The following is a 20,922-nucleotide window of genomic DNA, read 5'->3' as shown; positions in this document are numbered from 1 at the left end:
ATAAGATTAATTTCTTAACTGATATTTCTATCCTTGGTAAGGCCAACTAATCAACTGTCCGTGCCGCTTCTATAAATCTCCATAATGGCAGTAAAAAAAGATGCTGCTGCTCTGCCCTATGTTCTTTTTTTTTGCAAAAATGCTCTTCTTTTTCCTTTTTTGCACATTTCTCTACTACTCTCTTGATTGCTATGAGCTTACCAGATACATATATAGCAGTAATTGTTTCGTTTCTGCAAATATATCATTAGGATGGTTTTGGCTCATGCTTTCTTTGGTGCAGGGATACTCTGTAATCCTAAGAGGAGCTCTGTCCACAAAAGAAGACTCACTCTATTCCTGGCTGAACTACAACTCTGCTGTTTTTAACTTTACTCTGCGCTCTAGCAGTCAATTGCAATGGAGGAGCATTCTGGGGAACGGTTTGAGGTCTGCATGTGCCGCAGCGTGCAGGCAGGTGTTCTGTCAGTGCTCACTAAAGCTGGGCAGCTCAGGGAAAACTGGTTAAAAAGGGCTTGTAGGGCCTGGAATGACTTCACAATGCCCGTGAAGGACCGGGTTATTGTAAAATATATAAGCAGGTTCTGGTTTTCCACTGTAGTACCTCACCTTTGATGGAACATTTGGAAAGAGAACCTCCTCATGAATTCTGTCCTTCTGGAGCTGACTCTGAGGAAGCCAACAGGTAAAGTCACCTCACAAATGCTGCAAATGAAGATATTTTATTTCTGGGATGATCTAATCTGACTGAAATCTGTTTTTAGCTTGGAAAATGAAAATTCCACATTTTGGTTGTTCTGCTATCTACATCCTGCCTGTCCAAAATAAGAGTTTCCCCAAAATACCAAGTCCGAGATCTATGCCAGCAGGCTGAGAGATGAGCAATACATTATAAGTCAATTAAATTGAGTTTTTAAAAAGTGAACAGTGGTAAGTTGCGTGGCTTCAGTCAGACCTCTCCATTGGGTCATAAGTATAACTTACCTCTGCCTGTATGCAGTTTTATGCAGCTTCTAGTTCACCTGTCCCCATGCACTATGGAATTTCAAAGGAATCATCTCATGTTAGAAATCTAACTTTTATTTATCTTTACAGGCTATGTGGAGGACACATATGAGGAACTTCGTGACACTTTTTTTAGCTATTTTTATATTTTGGTACTTTTCATGTTTTGTCTTTCATAACAAATACAGATGATGTCTGGTAATCTTTATACCTTTTTATGTCTAATGTTGTTATTGATACCCTGGACCTTTCAATTTTATATCACATTTATTTAGACAGTTTATTTCAGCAATATGAGCTCACAACTACCCATGCTTTATGCCACCTCTGTGGAAGAAACGAGATGACTGAATTAGCATATACAGACTGAGCTTGGATCTGCCCGTAAGGGACCGTGCAGACTCAGCCTAGTGTTGCTGTCAAGTTACATGTACCGATGCACATAACGTTTTCACATAACTTAGAGGGGAATTACAACTGACTAGTTCCCATATAAGACTAGATTAAAAAATGACCTCTTGACTTTGTACTCCCTACTCAGGTATTTTATGAAGGATTAAGTTTTTTTAATTTTAAAATACAGACATTTTTATGCTAAATGCATTGCTTGCCCTCTTAGCCGTTATCTGGAGAGTACTAAGCTTTTTCTTTTACAGATGTGCCTTCAGCATCTCTGCCGCTTCCTGGGGTTTTCCTCAGTCTGATATCTTTGAAATTTCCTGTATCTGTAATTGGTGGCATAATGCAGATTTCCTTTTGAAGTGATGTGTATTTCAACATGGAAGAACTCGGGCACATTAACTGTGCCCAAATGCTGACATATGCCACTCTTTCTAGGCATACTTGACAAAGTATCCAAAGGAATATCAGAAGCCTGAAAATTGCAGACCTGCAGGAAACCCCTTAGTTCTATTTCTGTTGATACGTTAAAAACCATTTGAGAAAATTATCTTTAGATTGATTCTTGCACAAAGAAAAAGATGAGTTCAAAAGATTTTTCTTCATTACTAGCCTTGAAGTTTTAGCAAAGTATGTCGTATAATAAAACCATTTGTAGAGGAAAATCTTCCCTACACACCAGTTTGTTGAAAAAGCTATGCATAAGAAACAGTTCTTTTTGTTGTTGTTTTACTTCTGGCTCAAGACTGTTTTTTTGTTTTGTAGTGCTGGTGTTGGAAGAACAGGCACATACATAGTGTTAGACAGCATGCTGCAGCAAATTCAGCATGAAGGGACAGTCAACGTGTTTGGATTCTTAAAACACATACGTACCCAAAGGAACTACTTGGTACAGACTGAGGTAAGACTGAAATATATACAGTGAGAGACTGTTACAGACTATTTCTGTTTGTAAGAGGAGAGATTATACAGTCTTCTTTTTGGCACCACCAGACAGACTGGCAACCAGTTACCAAACTGGACTTTCCCCTTTGCTTCCCTGTTTTTATAGAAACGTCCTGCTAGGCTTGCTTAGAGCAATGCACTAGAAATTATCTGACTGTGGGCTCTTGTCTGTTTATCAGGAAGGACACAAAAGAGAGAAGGTCTGTATAAATCATGCTTCCCTCAGCAGCACTTTCTTGGCAGGGCACGCGTTTTTGTCATAGTTTTTTTTAGGAAACATTGTTGTCAAGTATTCAGATCTTCACTGAACCTGGTCAAACAGTTGATATCAGGCAATAAAAAGTAGGAAAAAATGCTGTTTCAGACAGAAGATTATGTATAGCTGCTTTAAACTGAAGGTTATATATTAAATAGTGAAAGACCAGAAGAAAACAATGAGGACAACAGCAGGGCATTTGAAAGTCTATTTCAGGCTTCAAGAACAGGTTAGATTCCCCAGTGCCTCTCAATAAAAAAAAAGGTAATCAACAACAGCATGGACACTTGTTCCAAAGGATGTGAGAGAGAAAATAAAGGATAGCAGTAGGAACTGGGAGTGATCGCTTTATTACAATAAAGACAGAGAGGGTCACATAGCAAGCTTGACTTGAAAATTTGACTCAAGGCTATGCTTGCATTTTTAACTGTGTTCTGTGAACATGAGATACCACCAGTGGTGGGGATTTGGTATAATATCGTATATACATTGCATGTGTAGTTCAATTTTGCTTGTAAATGTGTACTGTCACAGCGGAGAGACAGCTTTCACTGCAGAGGATCACTTTTGAAAAACTCCCCTACAGCAGCACACTATGAAGAAATACTAACCACATCAGAAGTGGCAGCTTAGCCAGAGGTGTCCAGGGGAATCTGAAAATAAGTAGACCTCAGATGTTTGGTTTTATTTTCCTAGGAGCAATACATCTTCATTCACGATGCATTGGTCGAAGCGATACTCAGTAAAGAAACAGAAGTTCTGGAGACTCACATTCATGCCTATGTTAATGCTCTCTTGATACCTGGACCAACAGGAAAGACGAGACTGGAGAAACAATTCAAGGTGAGCTCTCTGAAACAGTAACACAAAAAGCTTGCTTGCAAGCTTCAATGACTTAAAAGTAGGTATCTTAACACAACTTAAAATGGTTTTCTCTATCCATAATATAACTGCTGAGCCTAAGTTCAGAGCAATTTAACAAATGCATGCAGTCAGTTGGGACAAAAGAATTACTTACATACTCTTAAACAAGGGGGTTTTTTCTTAAAAACAAGAGATGGGATATATGTTGATAAGTGGATTTTTGGAAGAGCTAGCTACATGCCTTTGCACAAACATCCCGAAGGTAAAACAACTGTTTGGAAAGATGTCACTCTGGCAAAAATTACATGAGCTACGTTAGTCGATCAACATATCCCCCTCAGTGTACAGCAGTGGCTAAAAGGCAGACTTCACCTCAGCAGGCAATAAGTGAACACTTCGGTGCTTGTAGACGTGGAGATCAGTATGTACATGCACAGGACTTTGAGTCACCCAGAGAAAGAGCAGACCCAGCCGGGTAACAGCCCAGGACCTGTGAGGGAAGCAGCTCACTGATTCATGGGGAGAATGCACTGGGTCACTTCTAGAGGAAACACAGAAAATCCTACCTTTGCAAATGAATTTGAATTCACAGAAGTAAATCACGCTTAAGTGTCTTCCAAAACAGACTTTGCCCTCCCTAATTTAACAGGAAATTATTTGTTAGAACTGTTCTCTCTAAGGATTCTAATTCTAAGGAGGACTGCGTGGGATAGCGTGTATTCTTTCTACAATTAGCTATTGGATCATAAGTAAAACAACTTAAGCAGATAAGTCCATAGATAATGTCAGTAGATAATAAGGCTATGAAAAATATAAATATATTTATTTTCTGAAATGTTTTGGTCACGTGGGCACAGTAACTAGTATTTCTTTAAGTTAATGAAGAATACAGAACAACAGAATAGGAGTAACGTACCAAAGAATTTCACAGTTTGCTGCTATCCTGGCTTGAACGTTCCAACAGTGGTGCACTGTTTTTTCCTGCAGAAAAGTAGAGACTCTTATCTCTGCTGTGATGTGCTTGGAGAAATAAGGATCCTACCTTTCCTACACGGATGAAAGAATAAAACACACAATGTGTACAGAGTGTGTAAATATATATAAACACAGCGAGTGCAGTGCAAATTGCAGAAGCTGTATAGAGCTCTAGTTTCAAGAGCTTAAATATTATCAAGAGACACATGTCCCATTTGATCTCATTTTCCTTTGTGAGCTAAAATTATTAGAAGTTAGAAGAATAACAAAAATGCGAGAACTTGCTTTACTGAAGAACTATTTCAGATGAAAAAAAGTGTAGTCTAATTCATTTTGATGGAACTTCCCTTGTTTGCTGTCTTTTTTTCCCAAGCAGGCAGCTTCTGAAAACTACACATGCCCAGCCCAAAACATCACAGAAAAGTCTCTTGAATTATTTTGAACATTCTGATTAATCTGGTTGTTTTTACTAGCAATCAAAAAAAACACCTAAAAGCTGGGAAAAACTTGCTTTCCAAATTTATTTTATATCTAAGCAGTATCTATACACCATTATCTTGTAAAAATGTGTAGAGATATATATATGTATACACACACTTGTTCCTTATCATACTCTTGTCAGTTTGAATTGTATTAGTTGAAATAATTAAGTCAATGAGACTCCCTGGGTCAGTTCTGTTTTCTTCTCACAGATTTGGAGAGAAAATCAGGAAGCTCATAACTGCAAATATCTAAAGCTATCTCCTTCACATCACGAGCTATACTGTCTGTATAACAATTCGGATTTTTCTGCACACACATTTAGTGTTTTCCAAAACTAATTTAAGTTAAATAAGCAGCTGTTCAGGCAAAATGGAAGTGTTACCAGGGTGACAACAAGCACTGCAGGAATGGATATGGAATAACAAAGTGGCATTTCCTTCAGACATTCTTAAGGACCTGGCGCTCAAGAATCATTTGAATTGATAAAACAGTGAAAAGATTCTGGTGACTTGCTAAGTAGTTTAGCCAGATAACTAGATACCCAAAGTTAAGAAAGACAGCTGACCTGCAATATGTGCATTCGTCTGTTTAATGCAGTTAATGAAGAAACAGCTTTTGTACGGTGAGTTGATTTTTTTTAACTTCATTGTTTCAGTTACTGAGCCAGTCTACCACACAGCAGTGCGATTATTCAACTGCACTCAAACAGTGTAACAGAGAAAAGAACCGAACTTCATCCATCATTCCTGGTAAGCATGTTCAAATCAGATTCTCTGGTGGCAAAATGTTTATGACTGTGTGTGTCAAACCTTTTCTCTCAGCAAGAACTGAAGACATCTGCATTGGTGTGGAGCAGTGTTCTGTAAAGTACTTTTAGTGAAGAAATGATTCAAGTACTACATATAGGAAAACAAAATAGATGGGTGGATAACGCTTTGTTGCCCTCATTGATGGAGCTTATTGTTATCATTACTATGAGATATGTGAGATAATTGATATGAGTCTTTGCAATATACATACTAGTTCATGACTTTAATTCTTTACAGTGGAAAGATCTAGAGTGGGTATCTCATCACTGTCTGGTGAAGGGACAGACTACATCAATGCTTCCTATATTATGGTAAGTCAGTTAATTGTATTGGTGAAAAACAGTGTCCCATTGTATAGCTGTGCTCAGAGCTGCCATGCGTCCACTTTCGGGTGGCACAATCGTGATTTTGAAAGCTCTTTTCTTCCATTATTCACTCTGCCTGAAGGAGTTACTTCCCCCAAGAAGTATTATTACTGGTTTTAAGTTTGGTTGAGTGCACTGCATTTTGACAATCTATAGAATCAGAAATCCAATCATAGTTTTAAAAACGAGTAAAGCTAAACGCCACCTATGGAAATATAGAAGTGTTAACTAACCAGTTAGTTTTTAATGCCTGCACTGTGGTTTGCCTTCCTACGTGCTCTTCTTACTGAGCTTTTGCAACTGGCATAGCCCAAGGTGCCTTAGCTCATCGGCTTTCTATTATCTTTTTGTTCCCTGGGTTTTCTTCAACTCTTTTCCCTTTCATTAGCTGAGAGGGAGGAGTAAAGGCTTCCTGGATATTTAGGAAAGAGATGGGAAAGCTCCCTGCAGTTCTGTGTGTGTATGATCCTTCATCAGGTGCATTAGTGCAAAGGAAGTCTCTGTTGTGGTGAGAAGTTGCTCTGGGACATCTGTACAAATCAAGAGACCACTTGGGATTTTTGCAGATCTTTCAAGTATTCTTTTATTTGTTTCAGGTTGCCAGCTCCTCTGGAAGTCTGGCTAGTGTAGAACAATTAGCATGTGTGTTTGTGAGTTAATGTATTTTCATTCTGAGTTGGCTGTTCAAGTCTCCACTTTTTTATTTTGTCTTTTTTTTATTGATCAATTTTTTTAAAAAAAATTAAGTCGATTTTTAAAAATTATTTCAGTGTAATTTATTTTATTCTTTTGTCGTGGTTTTAGGCTGATCCAGCAACTAAAACTCACACAGTCTCTCCTTCTCCAATAAAGTAGAGAGGAGAGAAAAAAAAAACAAAAGGACTGAGGGTTGAGGCAAGAACAGAGGGAGCACCCACCAACCATGGTCCTGGGCAAAACAGGCAGCGCTTTTCTCAAAGCAAAACAGTTTATTAATGATTACTTAGAAGGACAAAGGGAAATAAAAACCGATTACTTGAGAGGACAGAAAGAAACAAAACCAGATCTTAAAACCGACACCTTCCCCCCCCCCACCTTCCTTTTCCTCCCGGCTCTACCTCCTCCCCCCAGCAGCACAGGGGGCAGGGACTGGGGGAGTGCAGGTCAGTTCATTCCGTGCTGTTACTGCTGCTTCTTTCTTAAAGGAGAAGGAGTCCTTACACCCTTTTCCCCTGCTCCAATGGATCCCCTACCCACGAGGAAAAATCCACAAATTTCTCCAGCGTGAGTCCAGCCCACTGGAAACAATCCTTCCCCACAGATTGCTCCGGTGTGGGCTTTACCACAGTCTCGGGTACTTAGGGAGCTGTAGCCACTCGCTCCGGCGTGGGTCGTCACGAAGACTCCAGATGCCTCTCTGCCTTGCCGTGCCCCCAACACGACCATCCTCGGGCTCAGGCATCTTCTCCCCACGGGCTGCGAGTGGGTTGCTGCTCCACCGAGGCCGTCCTGGTTGCAGGGGGGCCGCCTGCTATCTCACCATCAGCCGCAGGGGAAACTCGGCTCCGGCACACCTCCTCCCGCTCCATCCTCACTGACCTGCTGTCGATGCAGCTGTTTCTCTCAGGTCTCAGTCCTCTCCAGGTGAACTCAGCCCAGTGGGCACCCTGGGAGTGGGGTGCCCCCGAGTTCCCCAGCTGGCTCCGCCGCCGCCATTCTCCGTGGGCGGCGCCGGCCCGACGCAGGCAGCCGCCCGGCCGGGAGCCAGGGAGCGGGGGCAGTGCCCTCCTCCCTTCTCTGGTCGATCCTGGGCGAAGCACCTTTTCCGGTTCCCTTGTCCTGACTTAAATAGGGCAATTCGCAGAGGCGCCCTATTGGCTCAACCCCGAGGGGGATGGCAGTCTGATCCGGTGGCCAGAACTAAGCCTAACCCGGATCCAAAACCGGGGAGGTCGCAGGGAGCAAAATCCCTCTCCTGCCACCAGAACCACCCCCCCCTCCACATCAAACCATGACATCTTTTCATCTGGAAAATCCTGCAATGGAAGTTATATATTCGAGTATTTGCAGGAAGCTAAAAGAGGCGCAAGTCTGCAATTTATTTTCTAGGCTTCTGGTTCTGTCTGCTAGAAGCTACCTTTGAATGTTAATAATTGGGCATCAATTCTGAGTCTGTTGATTTTGTTTTGCAGGGTTATTATCAAAGTAATGAATTCATTATTACCCAGCATCCCTTACTACACACTATCAAGGATTTCTGGAGAATGATATGGGACCATAATGCCCAGCTAATAGTCATGCTTCCTGATAGCCAGAATATGGTAAGTTTCACGGCTAGTTGTTATGGGTTTATGTATGAATTTTATTAGTATTGCCATTTTGAAATATGCAGGACATGAGACAATATCTTGGATTTTGCAAAAAGCAATCAAAAATTAATAGTACTGTACTGAGGGTAAAATGCCCAGATCATCTAGTAGAAATCTGGAGATCCTTGTCTGGGCTGATTGCAACTGGCATGAGAAGGTATTGAATCATTCCTGTATAATTTATAAAAATTGCTAGATAGCAGAAGTAACTGTTACATAAGGATAGTTTTCACTCCAGAACTTTTACTTTAGTTGTAATATGGCTTCTTCAGCCATTATTAGGTAAGAAGAGAAATATGAAGTTGTTTCTCTTGCCTATCTCCTAAAGTTACAAACAAATTTTTAGGAAGGGGTTATCTGACTCTAAACAGTAAAGGAAACTCATGTGTTCACCTTGTATGTGTAACTTAATAACAAATGAGCATGTTTTCAGTTACTAGAAATGCAGGAATATCTGAGAGCTTTTAGGTTGGTATTTAGAGAAATCTTGAAGTGTGAGAGGGCATCATACTTTGTAATTAATTTGGAGGAAAGCCATGCAAATGCTTTGGAGAGTCTTGCCTGACTGGAAAAACATGTACAACCAAGATAATATTTGTTTTTTTAATTCTTATCAAATGTTTTATGAATGTTACACTTCCTGTAAAACAGATGAATTTTTAAGTTAGCCTTTGTAATAAGAGAGGTTGTTTTGCCAAGAGGTGCTGGTTCATTATGATCCCTGTAAGAAAGGCACTCAGGCTCTGTAAAGTATCATTTAAAATGCTGTTTATTAGAACTAACACTATGAAGGAGAGGGTGGTATAGATAATCTTACATCTCTTCAGATGCTGGGAATCCCAAGTTGTGCAGTATTGAACAGATCTCTGATCAAGGTACATCACGCCATGCAGCTCTTGTCGATGGAAGGGTTACCCCCATTTTGGTTGTTAAACCTATTATAGGATTTTCTTAAAAGAAAACAACTCTGATCATAATTTCTGCTGTCAGACAGAAAGAATCTTCTCATGAGAACTTCTTCCTGCGCTTTAGGTAATCTCAAGGCCACGCAGGTGGTGTAATCGTCAGTACAGAGTGGGACTTGCCTGCAGGCTCCTCTGTTATGATCCATCAGCTACATTTATCTTGTCACCATGGGCTATGGGCAGCACTACACAGCCTGAAGGCCAGGCTGGATGCGTGGCACAGCACAGCAAAGCCCATGTTGACTGTTATGTGGGTCACTATCTCCACAGGGTACAGTGCTCTTCTGGTCAGGATCACTACAGAGTTGTCTGAAAACAATCACTTGTCATGTTTTTAATCCCATTCAAATTATGATTTGTCAATTTAAATCTAGCTGGCTGCCTTGATTAAATATGTGACATTATTTATTATGTTGGATTAAGTTTTGTTTGAAGAGCTCAACATTACTTACTTTTATGGCTTCTTATTTTTTCCTGGAGGCTGAAGACGAATTTGTGTACTGGCCAAACAAAGATGAGCCTATAAACTGTGAGAGTTTCAAAGTTACTATGATTGCTGAAGAACACAAGTGTCTGTCTAATGAGGAGAAGCTCATAATCCAAGACTTTATTTTAGAAGCTACACAGGTAACACTGTCATAAACATGTAACTCAGGACTTGATTTGTTAAAAGTAATGCCTACATTTTGTTACATTTTTCTATGGTAAAGGAGTGATAAAATTCTATGGCCTTGAAACACCCAGGAAGGGAGTAACCTCTATAGGTAATGTGTTGACATTGGGAATAGGATAGTCCAACCTCCACAGCGGTGGGATTCTGCATCTGGAGGCAGGAGCTGGACTAGAAGAGGGTGAAGGATAAGAATAAAGACAGACACTCTTTTACCAAATTTGTTAATTTTTTTTCACTCTTTTAGGATGACTATGTACTTGAAGTGAGGCATTTTCAGTGTCCAAAATGGCCAAATCCTGATAGTCCCATTAGTAAAACTTTTGAACTGATCAGCATCATCAAAGAGGAAACTTCCAACCGCGATGGACCCATGATTGTACATGACGAGTAAGAACTGCAGCTTTCAGTTTGTTTCGATGCTTTTCTGTAGAACTATCTCGACATCTCGTTTAGAGTGAAAGGGGCTGGAATGAGGCACAAAGCCTGCACCTAACAATAGTGCTGCCTCTTCTGTTTCAGCTGTATCAACAAGAGAAACATTTTTATTGTATCATACTTCTTCCATGTTCTCTTTTCAGTTCTATCATTTCGATACTCCGGATGATTGTGGAGTAGGGTACTGGAGAGGAAACCAATCAGGGCTTCATTGCCTATTAGTGAAAGAAGGAAGACTATTTATATACCCTTCTCCAGCTTTTTAATAATGGCCAAAAATGCTGAAATGTTGAAATGCTGAAGGACCTGAGGCCTTCAGGATTTAGTTAGCAGAGGATTGTAGGGAAGTAACTCACAGACTGGCTTTTAAGACTCTCCAGAAGTTGTAGCCAGGTTCTGTAAGGTTGTGTTCAGGCACTCCTGGGCAGGCCTATTTCAGAAAGTGTAAAGATAACATGACAGATAATTCATCTTGTCAGTTTACCCTGTATTTTGTATTTTCTCTAGCTGGAGAAACTTGATCCAGTTTCTAGAGCCTTTTGTGTGTGTGTGTGTGTGTTTTGTTGTTTGGGTTTTTTTTCACTTTACAAAGGCATGGAGGGGTGACAGCAGGCACTTTCTGTGCATTAACAACACTGATGCATCAACTGGAAAATGAGAACTCAGTGGATGTTTACCAAGTAGCAAAGATGATAAATTTGATGAGGCCTGGAGTCTTTACAGACATTGTAAGTAATAAGAAAAATGTGTGCATATTTTTTTTCCTGTACGTGGTATTATTAGCATGTTTAGATCTTAGGGCGACATTACTGAACGTTTGGCATCTTAGTTTCTGCATGAGTTAATCAAAACTGTCTTCCAGAGGTGATGTAGTGGACCTGCTGCTTTTTCCAAAACAAAGTATTTCCCACGAAAACCTGTTATGTGGTTATCAAGTGGTGATATTCAAAATGTGCAGAGCTGCCACCATAACCTTAAAATCTGCACTATGTCATGTAAATGAAGGTTTTAATTCAGCAGGAATAAATTTTTACTCAGTAGACCCTGAAGTAGTTACCCTAGGTTTCCATTTCAGGGTGGACTTTGATCTTTCACAATCTGTTGAATGGTCATTTGACAGCATTGTCACTGTGCGGTTGCCAACAGCAACAACAACAAAAATGATCCACCTGGACAGAATTCAGAGGGCAAAAAATGAGAACATATTCAAAGGAAAAAAAAAGCCAACAGACAAATAGTAGCCCTAATCCTGACCCCATTCAATTAATGGGAAATTTGCAAGTGACTTTAACAAGGATAGGATTTAGCACATAAAATTTCTTTTAAAATGTGGTTTTCTCCCTACCTGACTGTGTTCTTTAGTGTTGCACTTTACATTGTGTACAGGGGGAACCATTAGTCAGAAAAGTAATAAAGCTGCTAAGTAACACAGGAAATTGTGGAGCAGTGTACATTAACAGACTGACACGTCAGCTGTTAATTAATTTTGAGTAACAGTGTTACAAGATAATTTCGTGTTATTATTTCTGACAACATACTGACTATATCCCTTTTCCTCTCCAGGAACAGTACCAGTTTCTGTACAAAGCTATTCTCAGCCTTGTCAGCACAAGGCAAGAAGAAAACCCTTCAGCATCTATGGACAGTAATGGCTCAGCTTTACCCGACGGAAATGTGGCTGAAAGTTTAGAATCTTTAGTTTAATTAACACATCAAATAAAACACACACATACCTGCATCACACCAGTCACACCTGGAGTTTACCATTAATATTTTCAGTTTTATACTTTGGGGAGGGGGGAGGGAAATCTATCCAGTCACTCTATATGTATGTAATCAGATCCCAACCGTTGCTCAAACAAACAGTCATTTCTGTTACACATGACTTTACTGAGGAACTTTTATCATTAACAATGTGTGCCTTTTCTTGAAAGATTTCTTGTAATACGTTGTTACGTCTGGACTAACTTGATTGACTTTTACAGTGTTTCTAAGAATTGAATTGTGGTATGTTTTTTCAGTATTAGTTTTTGGCTTTACTTTTAACTTAAAATTATCATATTTATAGATGTTAGGGGATTCTCAATTACAAACAAACACGTCATGGTTTTAGTATTGGATTTATTTGCCGTATTTATAACAATTTACATTTGCTAGAAATATAACTTTTAATATAGTAGACTGTAAATAGAATACTGTTCTCCATAACATTCAACATTTTAAGACTTCGGTTAGACATTTAGAATAGTAACCTGATACTTACTGTAAATACTGCTACTTCTGTAGTGACTCCATGGACCAAATTTATATTTATAATTGTAGATTTTTATATTTTACTACAGAGTCAGTTTTCTAGTTATGTGTAATTGCCTTGTTAAAATGTAGTCCGGTATGTTTTTATTTTAACAAAGTCTTCTGATACATAATTGTGCATCTTAAGCAATTAACCTTCCTATAGCTGCATGTGATTTTAACTTTTTGTGGGAAATAGAAATCATTTGTTTTGAAATGAGAAGTTTTTATGAGAATAACACCTGTAATTGGCATTGTTAAATTGTTTTTACCTATGGCATTGAAAAAATAAATATAAATATACCAGTCTGTGCTTAGTGGTCTACCACATACAGTAAACAGTCTTCACTGTCATATGAGAGAGCTTGTACTTAGAAAAATAAGCACTCAAGGCTGACCTGGAGACAGCTGCTCTTCCTGCAGCATCAGTGAGTTCAGAAAACAGTTTTAGAAAACTTTATGTATTATTATTTGATGTCTGCTCCACTTCCACCTGTACCCATAGTGTCCGTGTTAGCTCCTGATTTAGCCTCCCCCAGTCTGGTCACCCATCGGCTAGTGGGCCATCCCAGGCCTCCAAATTGCCTTAATTGCCCTCTGGAAAGACTTCTCCATGCTGGCTTTGCTTCAGATCATTCGTTCAGCTGCTGAGCTCTTTGCTGCCTCCTTTGGCAAAGCAAAAGCCAAACTCTGGGAAGCAATAAAGCAAGTAATCTCTGCAAGAACAGAAGTAAAATGTCTCAACTTGGCCTCTCAACTTGGCCTCTCAATTATTTTCTGTAACCTCCTGAACTGGCAAGAGAATATACTGATGGTACTGAAGGTTGCAGCACTGAGGACGGTGGAGGAACCTGGAGCAGAACAGGTCTTTGCTTAAAACTAACACAGTCTATGAGAGTAACTGTTCTCTCACTTAGGTACGTTCACTTGCTAAGAAGAAACATTGAGAGCAGAGATACAGTTCTGGACTAGAACGCTGCAGAAACTACTGGACAGTGGTTTAGATGAAAACTAAGGATGGGAGAAGATGGACTTGATGTGGACTTGGAGATTTTGGTCGACTCACGTCCTGAGGCAAAGGTGTGTGAGGGATCTGAGTGTGTCAGCAGATAGATCTAGACCCCTTCAGCAGTGTGGGATGGAGGATGGGTGGAGCTGCAACAAACCCAAAACAAATTTAGGTTTAAAGGAATCTAAACAGAGGAAACTTTTTAAAAAAAATCCTTGTACTGTTGATACATGAAATGAGTATGAAGATGCTAGACCAGGAGACAGAATAGCAGAATAGCTAGCAGTAAAACAGACTTTTTCCTGCTCTTGTCCTGGGTTTTTTTTTAAAAAAATAAATGTATAGACAAAATAATCAGAACAAAGTGATGTATATTTTGTGTTGTAAAACTGTATTAACATGTTAATGCACTTGAATTCTCATTTACACTTGACCACTTCTCTGTATAACCACAGCAATGCAGTCCCAGAGGTTATGGAGGGGCTGAATCCATTGGGCTTGGCTCCTGGGGGTTTCCCCTTCCCCATCCACCAGAGCCGAATGCAGGATGATTCTCCTGTCTCAACCCAATTCCCCTTTGCAGGTTCAGCCAGGGACCATACAGGGAGATACACACACACATGCACATCAGAAAGAGTGATAGTAACAGGATTCATCACACAGAAAATAGGAATAGGTCCAAGGTTGCCTTACAGCAGTATTCCAGTACCTAAAGAGGGCCTACAAGAAAGCTGAAGAGGGACTTTCTACAAGGGCACTACAGTGATAGGACAAGAGGCAATGACTTTAAACTGAAAGAGGGTAGATTTAGATTAGATGTAAGAAAGAAATTCTTCACTGTGAAGGTGGTGAGACTGTGGAACAGGTTGCCTTGCCCAGAGAAACTATGGATGCCCCATCCCTGGAAGCGTTAAAGGCAAGGTTGGATGAGGCTTTGGGTAACCTGGTGTAGTGGAAGGTATCTCTGCCTATGGCAGGGGGTTGGAACTAGATGATCTTTGATGTCCCTTCCAACCCAAACCGTTCTACAATTCTATGATTTAAAAAGAAGGCAGGACAGAAGGCAGGGATCAGGCACAGGGCACAGACAGGCAAGAGCACTGCCCAGCAGCCTGCTTACATGTGCACAGCCCCTTTACCCCTCTTCTCTCCATTTTCCCTTGCTTACTCTTTCCCCATCCACCTTGATCCCTTGATTTCTCCACCCTGCTCTCCTTGTTGCTTTGCAGATAAACAACCTGATTACCTCATCACCTTTTCTCCATGGACCCCAGTTTTGTTACATACATACCCAAATGTGAAACCTCTGATACTGCCACCTAGATCATCTCAGCTGTACATGTTGTTATCAACACAGTAACCTTGGTGCTGCCAGCCTTGCAAGCTTTTCTTCCCAAAAGATCTCCACCAGAGTTCGGCCTTCCCTGGCATAACTCCCCATTAACCACCCACGAGCCAGACTTCACGGCACTCTCTGTAACATCTGTCAGCTGCACACTCTTGCTCTCCTCAGCGGTTTCTGCTCTGGTGCCCAGCAGTTTCTCAGGATCTGTGCAGGTAGCTCAGCCTCAGGCCGGGGGTGCCAGCCACATGCCAGCAGATACTGGTGCTTGCCTCTTTGAGCAAGATAACTTCTTTTTCCAGGTGGCCTGGGGTTTCCTTTCTCCTTCCTTTAAAGCACTCAGGTTGACTGACACCTGCCACTTGCACATCTATAGGACAGCTGTATTATATAATTCACCACGCATGTTCTGAAAACATAGACACAATTTTTCCTTTCTTGATCTCTAGTGGTGCCCGTACGAGAGAGGTTAATTGTGATCTTATGGCCATTTCCAAACCATATTCCTTAATCTTCTTAGAATCATAGAATAGTTAGAGTTGGAAGGGACCTTAAAGATCATCTAGTTCCAACCCCCCTGCCATGGGCAGAGAAATCCTCCACTACACCAGGTTGCCCAAAGCCTCGTCTAACCTGGCCTTGAACATTTCCAGGGATGGGGCATCCACAACTTCTCTGGGCAACCTGTTCCAGTGCCTCACCACCCTCTGAGTAAAAAATTTCTTCCGTATATCCAATCTAAATCTCCCCTCTTTCAGTTTAAAGCCATTGCCCCTTGTCCTACCACTACATGCCCTTGTAAAAAGTCCCTCTCCAGCTTTCCTGTAGGCCCCATTTAGGTACTGGAAAGCTGCTATAAGATCACCCTGGAGCCTTCTCTTCTCCAGGCTGAACAGCCCCAACTCTCTCAGCCTGTCTTCATAGCAGAGGTGCTCCAGCCCTCTTACCATTTACTTGTGCACTTCACCATATTAGTACACAACATAAGGAACTGTAATGCTCGTGTGCCACTTCCCCAGCCTTTTCATCAGGGAAACTCACTTGTAGCCTCATATAACTTTGTGCTTTTTATTTTGATCTCTTCTGTTAATGGATTTGCAGTTGCATATAGTTGTATGCACAAAGTCTTTTTTAGGCCATTTAATTCTACTATGTTTTTCAAGCCTCTATGGTCCAAAAGTGGAAGAGGAATCCTTCTTTCTAAAATCCCATCTTGATATAACTGTTCCTTCCAACCTAAACTGTTTTGCAGACATTTTAAAATGATAATCCAAGGAATCAGCTGTCGTTCAAGGTTTCTTCCAGAGATGTTTGTAATCACATTCATCATCTTAGCATGCTGACAAGTTATTTAAAACATAAGTGCTTAGGATAATCTCTTTACTCACACATATTGGTTCTGATCTAGAATAAAATAAGAATCATAAAAAAAAAAAATCTTCTATAATCTTCAACCGTGATGGATTACAGATTTTAATAAATGCGTGTCAGTTCCTCTCTCAGACAAAGGCCATATTCTAATTAATTTTTTTCTTGTAATCCAAGCTACAGACTCAAAAGACATATAGCGTGCCTTTTCAAACTGGGTCAAGTGTGGAAAAGATGTTATGTATCTCCTGCAAGAAGTAGGATGTTAATAAACAACGTCAGTTTAAGTTTTATTCTTTTTTACAAAGCTCTAAGTCACACATTCCAGTGAAAACTTAAGTGAGCTTCCTCCTAAGAAATAATAGGTGAGTAGAGAGTTAAAAAAAAAAAAAGAAAACCTAAGTAATTTACTAACATCACTGACTTTTTAGTGATTGTGATGTTGTGATTTAATACCTGCAGAAAAGCTTTAAAAAAGTCAGCAGTAAATGATGAATAGAAGTCAGAAACTCATAGCTATCAGTACAACAGCGTATTAGTTAAAGACCTTAGAATGGACTTTGAAAACCAGTTGACTCAACTAGTTAGTGTGTTATCACGATGCTTTACCTGGAACAGTTTCTTGCAATATCCCAGGATAACGCGTTCTTTCAGAAGGGTTGACATTTTCGGTGGTAAATGCTTACTTCAAGATGAGTTTAGCAAAGTTAAATTAATTTCTCTAATCATTCTGAAGCATGAGCAAATCAGGGCTGGGGAGGAGAGGAGTGTGTTCTCTTCCTGGGTTAAAAACAGAGACCCAGCTCCTACCGTGAGCGTGAGGCATCCTGGGTTACAGTCTTGGTTTTCCCTACTTCCCTGCAGCAGGGCTAAGACCTGACCATCCATTTCTGTCCCACAGGTTTGTGCTTTGGTGATTAGGGACTTTTCTTTCAAAGGGACAAAAGGGAAGGGAAGTCTCTCAGGACACGTGGCCACATTTCTCCTGATTCCCCTCTGTTTCCAATTGCATTCTTTTCTTTTTAGAACCAAGAGAAGTAGGGGGGAAAAAAAAACACAAACCAACCAAACAAAACCCACTAAACCACAAAACTTCTGGCTTACTGAACTCATTCCCTTGTTTTAGCAAAGTCACATCTTGTGACCCTGGAATTAGTCACTGTGGATTTGAGATGGTCTGATTTGCCTTGACAAATTCTGCTGGACACTCAAAGCTAAATTTCTTTTTTCTCCCCTTCCTCATTAATTTTCCAGCCTAATCACAATCACTTTACCCCAGACTTTTTTCCACTTAAACAGCTATTGTGCTACCAGCCCATGCCCTTTGCCTGGCAGTCACACTTTTGTGCTCCAGACCCCGAAAGGGATGTAATTCTCAACTATAGGAACATCCCGAGCAAAGAGCATGAAACACTGAAGCAAGGAAGGGAGTGTGAGTGTAACAAGGCTTAAGCACGTCCATCTCGGAAAGAAACAGGGATCTTATCTGTCATGGAGAGCTGGCACTAGAATAAACTCCAAAATGAAAAAATAAGAGCCACGTAGTGACAAACAATCTGTTCCTTGCAGCCTGATGTGAACAAACAGCTTTGTTTCATCCCTTTCAAACCATGTATTTAGCCGAGCAAGGCCCTCGAGCTGAGATCGGCAGTGAAACACCAAGCTTTCATTTCTTCCTGGGGCATAGGGAGATGTTATACATCTACTGTTCTGTAGCTTTCCACTGAAGTAGTTGTCCTTGTGCCTCAGCACAAAACGTGCTAAAAAAATGGCATGTCTTAAGATTAAGATGATGTCTAGATGTAGACATAGATAGATATATCTATGTATATAAATATATATATATGGTGTTAGATGTAGATGTTTAAGCAATTCTTGAAGGCTCTTCTCTTGTGAGTCTAGCAAGAAGTATGGAAAGGTATTTCATGTACCACGAAGTCCATGCATAGACACCCTTTCAATATAATCGTCTACGTAAAAAACCAAATCCCATTCATATACATCTCATTAGACTGTAAAGATCACATCACAACAAAACACAGGTTTTTAGATTTATTTTTCAAGCAATCCTTTGTATAAGATACAATTGTCTTTCCAGTAATATGCGAAGAGAACTGAGAAGTCAAATCTTCATACAAAAGCTGAGCAATAAATTCATTTCAGTCTAAACTCAGAAAATGAAAAGCAGCATTGCACTGGGAAACAGAAATATATTCTGATACAAAATGTTTCAAAAACAGTAACAGTGTTTCTTGAAGAAAACACTTTGTAGTGCTCATTCTTTTAGTGCTCCAAAGAGATTACATACTTGTAAAAACTTTTCTTTGCATACTGCATTTCCTGGGCAGAAAAGCAAGCAAGGTGCATGCATATATGCAGGGTCACAACCCCACGGCTGTGTATTTGTGGGGTAAAGGGGGGAACAGAGAATTCTTAAGTGAAATCCTGATCTCACCAGGCGCTGGACCAGAAGGACCAGCAGATACAATCCTCATTTTAACCCTTAGTTGTAGACCTTTAATCTACAGAGGGAAGGAGGAGGCAGCAGAGAGCAGCACATTCATTGCAGGCTCCATCATTACCCCGGATGCACATACCAGCCATCCGACAGACCAACAGCCTGTAAGGTCAGTGGGAAGGGAAACAACTTAGTGGAGCCAGGATTTCATCTGATACTCAGAACGTGCATGGCACTGTAACAGAATCCAAACTTGACAGTACAAAAGCATTCAGTGGTTCAGTATAAAAAGCCCTCCTCTTTGACAATAATAATCTGCCCTTCAGTCTTCCTTCTCCCTTTGGCTCCTTTCACTCTCTGTTGCAGTTGCTACTTCATTATGTATGCACAAAGAAAATCCAAATCCTGAGTATAGTGCAAGACTTGGAAATCAAAACTTCAGCTACTGTTATGGCTGCTTTTCCTACCGGGCAGAGCAACACCTGGAATTCCCGCCCCTCAGGACCGTGATAATAGCACTATGCTTCTCAGGAGGTAAAAGGCTGTGCGTTTATCAGCAAAGTGCACTTGTGAGCAAGGCTGAGAGCAGTTTCCAGCATCGGTATTCCGCTTTAGAAAAGGGGAGCTCCAGACAGTTGCACAGGTACCAGTGCAAACGATCTGCCCACAGCATTGCATCTCACAGGCCTAACTGGTGGAAGTCTAAGCCATGCTTGCATTGCAAGGTGGTGTAGAAATCCCTGAGCAAAAGCCACAGAAGCAGCCCTGAACTGGAAGGAGGCAACAGCTGTTTTGTCAGACAGAAGGTGCACTCCGGCTAAAGTTCAGTTCTGGGCTGATACAGCTAAACTATGGCTAGAGGCAGGCTGGCACGCCTGTGCAGCACAGCACTTAGCATCAAACGAGCTGGTACACTGGCAAACTCCCACCGGTCTGAAGTGACACTGAACAGAGCTGTATGGATAGGCTCCCAAACGAACATTGCAAAAGCATGGCAGCAAAAGGACAGGGGCTAACTCAAAAAGTAGTGATTTAAACCTCAAAGCCTACTGCATTTCAAAGCTGCTTATACTACACAGCCTATTCCCTTTGTAACAGCACTTAACCTGGACAAGGCACAGAGTAAGTGGAAAGAGTAAACACGCCATTTGGTGCGACTTCTAAGCACATGAGCTGTGCTGTATTTCAGAATCCCCTTCCTAGCTGCAGAGATAAATGCCAATGTGCTCTCTTCACAGCACAAGGCAACACCTAACAGCAGGCATTTCAGCATACTGCAGCCAGCTTTCACTCTGCAGCGGGAAAGGGTATGGGGGGAGGCTTGCTTTAAACTACCTCCCTCCTCCAATTAATTTAAGTTTACATTCATAAGAAAGGGATTTAAAAAATATTAAGATTTAGGTTTCAAATATTTAACGACTGAACATTTTCAAGATTTAACAGGATCTCATTTGCTAGTAGTGCAGAATCTCTAAACTATTTCTTGCATATTATCGTGAAAACAGTCACAAATACTGTTAAAGGGAAAGGGATGACAAGACTTAAAATTTAAGTATCACTTTTGTCTCTGTTATTCTGATAAATTATTTTTACCACATGAACAATCAAACTTAATGAATGAAAATAATTAAGCAAACTTTTCCACCATGAAAGAATCCACTAATAGATTTTTCTTTCAGCTTAAATTTTCTCAACAATAACCCAATACACTTAGAAGATAAACTGTATTAATCAAAAAGAAAACCCTCCTGAGATAATTTTAAGGATATATAATGAAAGATCTGATCGATGCTGAAACACGTACATGAAAGCATAACAGTTTTAAGAGAAAATACCACAATTCACGCATCTGGGAATCTACAGTTTCTACACCAGTCAGGCAAACGGTTTTGTGGAAGGCATCATTTGTGTGCGAGATGGCAGGTCCTGCC

The 20,922-nt window shown here is 40.5% G+C and overlaps 1 protein-coding gene across 1 annotated transcript in view; it reads left to right on the top strand.

The window, feature by feature from the left end:
• The window catches only part of PTPRZ1 (protein tyrosine phosphatase receptor type Z1), a 104,341-nt gene extending 92,115 nt beyond the window's left edge, over positions 1-12,226 (top strand). The window contains exons 22-31 of the mRNA XM_086609909.1: positions 602-685; positions 2,170-2,305; positions 3,302-3,448; positions 5,583-5,676; positions 5,974-6,047; positions 8,273-8,401; positions 9,895-10,041; positions 10,332-10,474; positions 11,115-11,250; positions 12,086-12,226. Of these exons, the coding sequence (XP_086466035.1) occupies positions 602-685; positions 2,170-2,305; positions 3,302-3,448; positions 5,583-5,676; positions 5,974-6,047; positions 8,273-8,401; positions 9,895-10,041; positions 10,332-10,474; positions 11,115-11,250; positions 12,086-12,226 (1,231 nt within the window). The remainder of the gene's footprint in view (positions 1-601; positions 686-2,169; positions 2,306-3,301; positions 3,449-5,582; positions 5,677-5,973; positions 6,048-8,272; positions 8,402-9,894; positions 10,042-10,331; positions 10,475-11,114; positions 11,251-12,085) is intronic.
• Positions 12,227-20,922: the final 8,696 nt, after the last annotated feature.

This window comes from Tauraco erythrolophus, chromosome 4, assembly GCF_009769465.1.
Source record: "Tauraco erythrolophus isolate bTauEry1 chromosome 4, bTauEry1.pri, whole genome shotgun sequence".
In the NCBI taxonomy this organism is placed as follows: Eukaryota; Metazoa; Chordata; class Aves; order Musophagiformes; family Musophagidae; genus Tauraco; species Tauraco erythrolophus.
The sequence above is the reverse complement of the archived record's forward strand: the minus strand, read 5'-3'. Positions and strand labels throughout refer to the sequence as shown.